Raw genomic sequence first — 9,495 nt, 5'->3', positions numbered from 1 at the left:
GTAATTAAGATAATTGTTGATTAAAATAAAATAGATATTTTGTTGATAGTGACTCCGGAGATAAATAAAATTTTAATTTTATTAAAATTAAAAAAAAATAGATTATTAATGCTTTTAGTGATAATAAATGTATAGAAAAAAATTAAATAGAAAATGAGAAAATGTGGAAAAAAGAAATGTGAGAAAAATTTGAAATTTTAATAGAGAGAAAAAAAAATATAATATTTAATTATGATATAATTGATGAAGTTTGAAAAGTGACTGTCCAATGTATAAACAATACATAAATTATTATAGATATAGATAGTACTAGAAGACAGTGTGAAATAGACAAAACAACATTTACTTAGTTTTTACTTAACGTAGAAGTAAAAAAGAAGACGGCAGTTAAAGTTGTTAGAAAAACGTTTGTAAACATATTGGCGCGTAATTAAACACGGACAAAACAAAATATAATTAATTTAATTTTAACCTCGTGATTAAACTAACACAAAGCTAAACAAAAACGTCATCGTTTTCACTTTTCACACCAACAAAAAAAGAGAGTAGAAATTGCAATAACACGAGTCACAATTCATTCCGCACGCCATGACCATAAAAGTCAGACTTCTAATAACTCTCACTTTCCTCTTTCAATTTCCATTCCTATCCACACCCCACTTTTCTTGTGGTACCCCACTCCTTCTTCCTCTTCCAATAATCATTCAATCTCAATCATGAAGCTTTTGATCCCTTCACACACTCTTCCCTTTTCTTCTCTATCCCAAACCCAACCCATGGAACAACAACAACAATCTTCAACTACTAACAACCCTGATAAAGTTCATCTTGCCGTTGGTAAATCGCTTCACAAAACCACAGCCTTGCTTCAATGGACTATTAGTCACTTTCGGAATGCTGAAATTGTTATTGTTCATGTTTATCAACCTTCTCCTGTTATACCTACTCTATGTATGTTTTGAATTTGAATGCTTTATGATATAGCTTTTTTTGTGCTAATTGGAATTTTGCTCTACTTAATTAGGTTAATTATGTTGTTAATTTTGTTTAATTTTGTTACTTAGTGGGGAAAATGCCAGCTTCCCAAGCTAATCCTGAAGTGGTAACTGCTTTTAGAAGAGAGGAAAGAGAACAGACTATGAGATTAACCGATAAGTATTTGAGGATTTGCTTTGCATCTAAGGTATTTCTGCTTCTTTTGCATTGTCATTTGATTCATTATTTGGCCGAAAAAATGTGTGTCCATGTCTCAGTGTCGGTGTATGTTAGTGTTGGTGTCTGAAACTGACGCTTGTAATTACGTTTAATATATTCATTTTTTCAAATTATTAATTGTGTCGACGTGTTAGTGACGGTGTCGTGTTTCTGGTGTTTGTTCTTAATAGGACCGTATTCTCTAGATTGTTAACCATTATTGTGTTTTTGTGTTTTATGATTCAATCTTATGTGAATTGTGTTAAATGAATTTATTTTTTTGTGAAATTTCTCATTCTGCATGAAACCGTTTATTGATTGTTTGTGTTGATGTGAATTTCTTGTTAGGTGAAGGCGAGTGTTATTGTAACGGAAGCCAACCAAGTCCAAAAAGGAATTGTTGATTTTGTTGTTAAACATAATATTACAAAGCTTGTCATTGGAGCGGAGTCGGAAAAGTAAGATAGAGTGATGTTTTTTTAACTGTCTTAGATTTTTTTTATAATTTTGCAACTTTATTTCTTGTAGAGGGGAGTGGGAGTTTGAATCTTCTGTATATATTCCCGCTGTCCGACTGTCTGTTTGTGCATTGAAATGTGCACATTAGCTTAACCGATGAATAAAATGAGACGGAGGGAGTAATTGCCTTGTTAGTCAGTGTTGAACTTTGCTCGTTTGCTTCTTAGGATGTCTTGCTTATGCTGTGGGACTGTGAGAGTGATTGAAAAATCTTCGAACAAGTCCTACATAGCTCAGTATGGTAAAAAAAGAGGGAGACCGAGTCTACATACACATATATCATAGGGTTATTTTATTAACACTAACATACACCATTCACACACACCAGCCATCTCAGAAAAAGCATATGCATCATTGCATCAAATTACAGGACTTCCAACAATAATTCTATCAAATTCATCCATATTAATTAAAGCATCCTAGTAGACTAGTAGTACACATAAATTTTCTGTGCAATGATTGTAAGGAAATTCCCCCCAAAACATAATTCTTTTTACTGACTTTCCCTGCCCCCTAAGGGAAGAATCTGGCTTTGTCCCGATTTCTTTGGATTGGAAAAGGTGGATTTTTGTTATTTTGATCGCAAGTATTTTACACCCCATGTCTATATTCTTCGTAGTGACATTCTTTGTCCTTTTTCTTTCATAGAAAGATAAAGCTGTTTACTTACCGAATCATAATGAAAATTTACAGTTGCATGAAAGTGAAAAGGAACTCCGGGAAAGCAAATTATGCTTCGAAACATGCTCCCCTGTTTTGTGAAATATGGTTTATCTATAAAGGCAGACACATTTGGACAAGAGAGGCTACTGAAAAACCATGTTCTTTGTCTTCAGGCACCCAACCTGAGATTGCAGCGACAGAAAGCTTGAGATTTAGATCTTCTCAAAATGGTAAAAACGAATTACCCCATTCGGAATATCTTCAACCAAATTCTGCTAGAACTACAGTATGTTCTGGAATTAGAAGCTTGGATCTGGGTGAAATCATAGAAACTGAAGCCACTAATTCATCCAAATCGTCCAGTGGTAGCAGTTATTGCTCTCCGCAAAATTCTGTTGGGGTTTATCAAGATGCATATTCAGAGGAAGTGGAAGAAAGAATTAACAGTCAACTTATTGAAACCATAAGAGAAGCTGAGGCTGCAACTGATGAGTCCTTTGCAGAACTATTAAACTGCAGGAGGTTGGAAGTCGAAGCCATGGAAGCCATACAGAAGGTAAGCATAATCTCTATGCTGTACAACTTTTGTCAGCAAAAAAGCTTCTGGTCTTTGCATTTGTTTTCGACTTTTCGTAGTTTGTCATGAGACATCACCTATGCTTTCATGAAAATCATGACATCTCTCCCAACTTAATTATATATTCTATCTTCAGGTCAAATTGTTGGAATCTGCCCATGCACATGAGGTGGAGCTCAGAAAAGAAGCTGAGGAAGCACTTAGAGTTACCGTAACAGAACAACAAAAGCTCTTAGAAGAGAGTGAAAATATTTCCGGAGAGTTACAAATGACCATGAGAAATGTGGCCCTACTAGATAGCCGTGCTAAGGAAGCAACCCGTAGGCGAGATGAAGCTGCACACGAGCTCTTGCTAATTCAAACGTCAATATCAACCTTGTGGCAAGAAAGGCAGCAGATCAGGAGACAGAAAATGGAAGCCCTCCGCTGGCTGGAACGGTGGAAAAGTCGTGGGCAAATCGGAGCAGCACATTACAATGGGCTCATTGGATTTGCTGAAGAACTGCCTGAGTTGGCAGAATTTTCATTATCAGATATTGAAAATGCTACATGTAATTTTTCCGAGAGCTTTAAAATTGCGCAAGGTGGATTTGGTTGTATATATAAGGGGGAAATGTTGGGTAGAACCGTTGTTATAAAGAAGTTCCATCAACATAATGTGCAAGGACCAGCAGAGTTTCATCGAGAGGTCAGTTTCCTCATAATGGTTTTTCTGCTTTTAAATATTTATCTTCAAATAAGTTTTGGATGGCTTGAGAGGATTGTAGGTGGAATCATGATTTTTAGGCCTGTGAATTTGAATCTCTTTTTCTTTCCATATAATAACAACTGGAAATATGTTCTATTCTCAAGAATGGTCAAATGTCTTTTTTTTTTTGTATGCTTGCCTGATTCAGCAGATGATACTATCCTTTTGTGACCAGGTTCAAATTCTTAGTAGTCTCCAACATCCTCATTTATTGACCTTGCTTGGTGTTTGCCCTGAAGCCTGGTCAATTGTATATGAGTATCTCCCAAATGGAACTCTTCAAGACTACCTATTCCGTAAAAGTAACATTATCCCTTTGACATGGAATATCAGAGTACGAATGATTGCCGAAATTTCTAGTGCACTCTGCTTCTTACATTCTTTTAAACCGGAAGCTATTATCCACGGTTATCTTAAGCCTCAGACTATACTTCTTGATTCTTCACTTAGTTGCAAGATATGTGAATTCAGGTTCAGCAGGCTTGTTACAGAAGAGTCTCACTATAGTGCTAGTTTCCACTTGAGCTCGGAGCCAAAAGGTGCTTTCACATATACGGATCCCGAGTTTCAGAGAACTGGGGTACTGACACCCAAGTCTGACACCTACTCCTTTGGGCTTATTATTTTGCAACTCCTTACTGGCAGGACTCCAGTTGGATTAGCAGTTCTAGTTCGCCATGCAGTTTCATGTGGAAAATTGTCTTCAATTCTTGATTCTTCAGCTGGAGAATGGCCTTTATCTGTAGCTTCAAGGTTGGCTGAACTGGGTTTGCAATGTTGCGCACAAAATCGCAGAAACAGGCCAGAGTTAACACCTGCTCTTGTGAGAGAATTGGAACAGTTACACGTTTCAGAGGAGAGACCCGTACCATCGTTTTTCTTATGTCCAATCCTTCAGGTAATTTATCTTTCTTTAACTACCAAAAAACCTCAAGTAGATTTAGTAGCCCCATAAGAGCTGAGAAATCTCTAAGAACTGATAAATGGTCCTTTTTTTCTCGCTTTCTTTTTGTGCCAAGAATATAGCTATTGTATACTATGTGGCTCATGTTTTATATTGGCTTCCTTCTTCAGGAAATAATGCATGATCCTCAAATAGCAGCCGATGGATTTACATACGAAGGCGATGCCATACGTGAATGGTTAGAAAATGGACATGATACTTCTCCGATGACTAATTTAAAATTGATTCACTTGCTCCTCACTCCCAATCACTCAATTAGACTTGCCATCCAAGATTGGCTCTGCAAATCATAAAGGTAAATTAATTCATTTAGGATAAACAACTCTTTTTACCCCCTCCACTGTAAGGTTAGAGCCAGTTTCGTTTTAGCTGCAAGATTTCCCTCATTGTAAATCTGTCCTGTATCCAATGATACTTTGCTAAATTTATTTGATCCGAATCCCTACCCTTTAGTTAGTCAACTTTAGTTGTCGCCTTGTACGAAATTGCCTGCAATACACAATTTAAGTACATACAAAAAATTGTATTTTGTCCACAATTTTCAGCAGAGAGCGAAGAAAGAAAAAGGAGAATGCCAAAGATGGTCATTGCCTTAATACCTGTTGTTCTATTAGGACTTAAAATGCTAAGGGTTAAAATGTAAATAGTCTTGTCATTATTTTCATAAAACTATCTGTTTATGTGGGTTGTTGACAAAAAATATGTAATGTATATGATATTTTTGCCTTGTTCTTCTGTATTCCTTTCCAGCTTCACCATTTTCAAGCATTCTAAGATACAAGATTGGTTCTTGGTTGTCTTGCATGTTTGGAAAATCATTTTATAGAGCAGAATTTGTAAAATCTTCTTCAGAGATGAGTCTTGATGAGTTCTATTCTCTAATAAATATTAATATATGCATAAAAATGTATATGCAATAGAGCTCAAAGATGTGATTTCTGCTTTTTCAGCTAAAATTAATAGAAAGCAAGTTAACAGCCTGACGAAAAATGTATATTTGTGAGTCAAGATTATTTCCCTTTCTGCAAACTTGATGGATATCTCTCCTGGTTTCAGATTGTGGCTTCAAGTATGATACATCACACCAAATACTAAAATTCGCCAATGATGAAATTACAACAATGACTACAAGTTTTTATTTAAAAAAAGTTATTAAAATCATAAAAACAACCCTCTCCCCCTCCTTCTCTTATTGTTTTTCTCACCTTTAATTAACATTGGAGTGTTGTTGAAGAAGGATACACAACTCTTGTTGACGCACTTGGTGCAGTGGTACCAAGAAAGAAAATGTTTGTAGATCAAAACAAAAAAAACTCAAGATGTAGGTTAGAAATTATCTTATGGACGTTATGTCTTTCAAGGAGTTAGATGAGATCACTAATAAAGATGTAACAAAGAGCATATATGATTATTTAAGCACTAGCTAAGAAGGGAACAAGAAATTTAGTATATAGAAAATATGTTTTTTAAATTTCAAATTTTAGTATCTAGAAAAGAATTGACAAGAGTTATACCACAAAATATATAAAAGGCAAAAGATCTTAACTGTTTCCTCTTTAAGAATTAATAAAAGTTATGAGATTGAACTCGATGAAAATGAAACAAGAAAGAAGTCAAAGTCCACTGCATTGAAGTCTAAAGGCAAGAAGATAATTTCAAAGAAACTTCAATTTGAACAAGAATCATATTAAGAAGAACATGATGACTATAATGAATATTTAAATGATGATGATGATGAATTAAAAAGGGTTTAACGGTTGTGGAGTAGAAAAAAGAAGTAGTTTCCTAAGAAAGACTTCAAAACTCCAAAGATTCTATAGAAAATAAAGAGATCCTAGATAGAACACAAATCATGTGTTGTGAGTGAAAACAACCCGAACATTTAGGGTGTGTTTGGTTGAAGTGATTTTAAGGAGAGAGAAGTATGAGAGAGAGAGAAAAAAGAGAAGTATGAAATTTATGAACTAGGTTTCAGTAACTTTCATCCACCATAAGTTTGGTGACTTTAGTCACTTTTATGGATGAATAAATAACTAAAACAATTATATTAATATTTTAAAGTAAATAGATAACCAAAGTTATGAAAGTTACCGTAAAGTAACGTTACTGAAGCCATTCCCGAAACTTGGATATGGTGCTTGGTTAACAAGAGAAGAAAAGAAGAGAGATTTAATATGGTGGGACCCACGTGCTTTTTCTTTTTTCACAAATTTGAGAAGAAAGTGCAGAGAGAACGAGATGAATTTTTTTTCCATTAACTACCCTTCATAAAATATATGCTTCCTCTAATAACTTTATTTTAATTTAAAGGTTATTGTTGTCTTTTTGAAAATAATAACATTTCTTTCTCTCTTATTTCTTTTATCTTTCTCTTATATCAAACTATCACTCAAATCTACTCTATTTCTCATCTATTTCTCTCTTCTCTCACTTTTCTCATCTCTTTCTCTCTTTTCAATTTCTTCTCACAACCAAACACACCCTTAAAGAACAAGTGTCCAAAGCATGAAAAGTATAAATCTAAGAGGAATGTATTCCGAGGGAAAAGAAAGGTATCATGTGAACATGAGATGATTATGATGAATATTGTTTGATGAAGATTAAGAAAAAGCAAGACAAATCTCATGGCCAATGTGTTACGGAGTCTGGGGAAGTCGGGAGTCCCGATGGGACCAATTCTTATAAGTCTTCCTTCAACCATGCAGTCTTATGCCTGCACAACCTCAAAATCCCTCTCATTTTGATGTGAGTTCGGCGACCACTCCCCGCCCTCTTCGGCCTGGGGAGTGTCTCATTGTCATGCATCGTGCATTGAGAACCACTCCATCTCCTCGTTGACCTCGGGTGTTACAAATATTGCTCGATGAAGATTAAGAAAAAGCAAGACATATCTCATGGTCAATGGATTGCAGAGTCCGGGGAAGTCGGGAGCCCCAATGGGACAAGTTTTGAGTTGAGATGTGGTGTCTTTCTCTCTTGTGGTATTGGAGCATTGGTCCCATTGGGGCTCCCAACTTCCCCGGACTCCACAATAGTGGTATCAGAGTCGTGGTTCGGCTTGGTGGGGGAGCAGGAGCTGGATCGAGTGTTGGATCCTGTTATAGGATGTGGGGGGCTCACACTTGTACGGGAGAATGTTGGGTGCAAGTTTGAGTGGTTAAAGTCTCACATTGTCTATAAATGGGTGAAATGTTGGATTTATAAGAGAGAATTATCATTTACCTAATACCTTAAGGTTTTAGGTTGAGATGTGGTGTCTTCCTCTCTTGTGGTCCTGGAGCACTGGTCACATTTGGGCTCCCGACTTCTCCAGACTCTGCAACAATCAAGCCGAACCACGGCTCTGATACCACTGTTGAAAAACATTCTTGAAAAATAAATCATGTTTTTATTTTTGGTACCCAAATATTTTTGGATCCTTTTGTGTTAGTGAATTTAAGATGTCTTGAGTCAAAATCCTTAGATCATCTTAAATCATGCATTTAAAAAAACATAGAGGTTCAAGATGACAGAGTTTATTACAATAAATGCACTTAAACACATATTAATTAGTCATCTTCTTTGTATGACAAATACTTATGAGAGATTTATTAGTTTAATAATTTAATCTAGTTTTATCATACGAAGATCTTTTATTTAATAAAATTAAGTCTAGATTATCTTTCCTCTTGTTGAGTTTAGCTAAAGTTTCATGCAAAACTATTGATTTCATATTTCAAAGAATCTAAAGTTTCACATATCCTAGATTTTGAAGATTGTCTTCTAAACTCATTTAATTCAATTCCAAACCTTTTATTACTACTTTTAAAAAATTTAATATGATCTTTAAGATATTCAATGTTCCTTTCTAACTTCTCATTTTCCTTACTAAGATTAAGTCTTAATTTAAAGATTTATTTGTAGGATAGAGTTGTTACCTCATTTTCATCTTCGCCGTAAGAAACTTTGAAGCATATGTGTTCATTTTCATCTGATTCTTTTGCAATTTTCGAAGATACTTCATGTGAATCTTCTAATGAAATTTTGGATGAGACTTTGAATAAGTCTTTCTCCGAATATCTACACAAATCTTTGTACTTGATGAATTTGAGGTTTCTATAATTGTTTCTTCATTTATTGTTACATACTCTTCATGTGATGCTACAAAGTTTTCATATGTTGAAATGAAATTTTGATATGATGATTCTCGAAACAATACTTTCGAAGATGATTCTTCAAAAATTCTTCTGCGTGACGATTCCTCAGAAGTTTCTTCGTACACAATGACAATTCTTTCATATGATACTTGTGTTGATCTTTCAACAGCTTCTTTATGTAACATTTTTATGAAGATGAAAATGATAAGATTCTTCTAAGGTACTTGAATTCTTTTCTTCATCTTTAAGTAGTTGGGTTAACTCTTTAAGTTTCAAGTTAGTTTCCTCCTTCTTTGATATTTCCTGAAATTCATCAAAATATTTTATATCTTCATAGTCAAGTACTGAATCAGGTTTCTGATACCAGTTCTTAAGTTTAAGATATTTGTTAGAAACAAAATTTTTAAAATAACTTTCAAGGATTTAAATGTTTGAGAATCATCCTTGAAAATAATCTTCACTTTCACTTGGTATCTCATCTTTTTGAATAGGTATGTGCATCCTCTCTTGATTGATCTTAGGAAAAACTCCATATATCATTTTAAGAGTGTATGATGCTTTCTTAGAAATGTAATAACTAAAAACATAGAGGTACTCTCTGATAAGGCATTCATCATCAAGTACTCGACTTTATAATATAATTTAACTTTTTTATTATCTTATGCGGTCCACAAATTACTTGGTTTGTTCACTA

At 34.6% G+C, this 9,495-nt stretch overlaps 1 protein-coding gene across 1 annotated transcript; it reads left to right on the top strand.

Annotated features, from left to right (window-relative positions):
* The first annotated feature begins 571 nt into the window (after positions 1-571).
* Positions 572-5,392, top strand: LOC131621406 (U-box domain-containing protein 33-like). Its single transcript, XM_058892445.1, has 7 exons — positions 572-951; positions 1,065-1,183; positions 1,543-1,652; positions 2,407-2,932; positions 3,090-3,641; positions 3,877-4,599; positions 4,776-5,392. The coding sequence occupies exons 1-7, from the start codon at positions 717-719 to the stop codon at positions 4,956-4,958; spliced, it is 2,448 nt and encodes an 815-aa protein (XP_058748428.1). The 5' UTR covers positions 572-716; the 3' UTR covers positions 4,959-5,392.
* The last annotated feature ends 4,103 nt before the right edge of the window (positions 5,393-9,495 follow it).

This window comes from Vicia villosa, unplaced genomic scaffold, assembly GCF_029867415.1.
Source record: "Vicia villosa cultivar HV-30 ecotype Madison, WI unplaced genomic scaffold, Vvil1.0 ctg.000004F_1_1_1, whole genome shotgun sequence".
NCBI classification, from domain to species: domain Eukaryota; kingdom Viridiplantae; phylum Streptophyta; class Magnoliopsida; order Fabales; family Fabaceae; genus Vicia; species Vicia villosa.
The sequence above is the reverse complement of the archived record's forward strand: the minus strand, read 5'-3'. Positions and strand labels throughout refer to the sequence as shown.

What these genes read in the sequence shown, in the direction of transcription:
- LOC131621406 (XM_058892445.1), top strand. Translation starts at nt 717, where the DNA reads ATGAAGCTTTTGATCCCTTCACACACTCTTCCCTTTTCTTCTCTATCC. An exon ending in CCATGGAAGCCATACAGAAG is followed by an intron (nt 2,933 to 3,089) that starts GTAAGCATAATC and finishes TTCTATCTTCAG; the next exon opens with GTCAAATTGTTGGAATCTGC. An exon ending in CAGCAGAGTTTCATCGAGAG is followed by an intron (nt 3,642 to 3,876) that starts GTCAGTTTCCTC and finishes TTTTGTGACCAG; the next exon opens with GTTCAAATTCTTAGTAGTCT.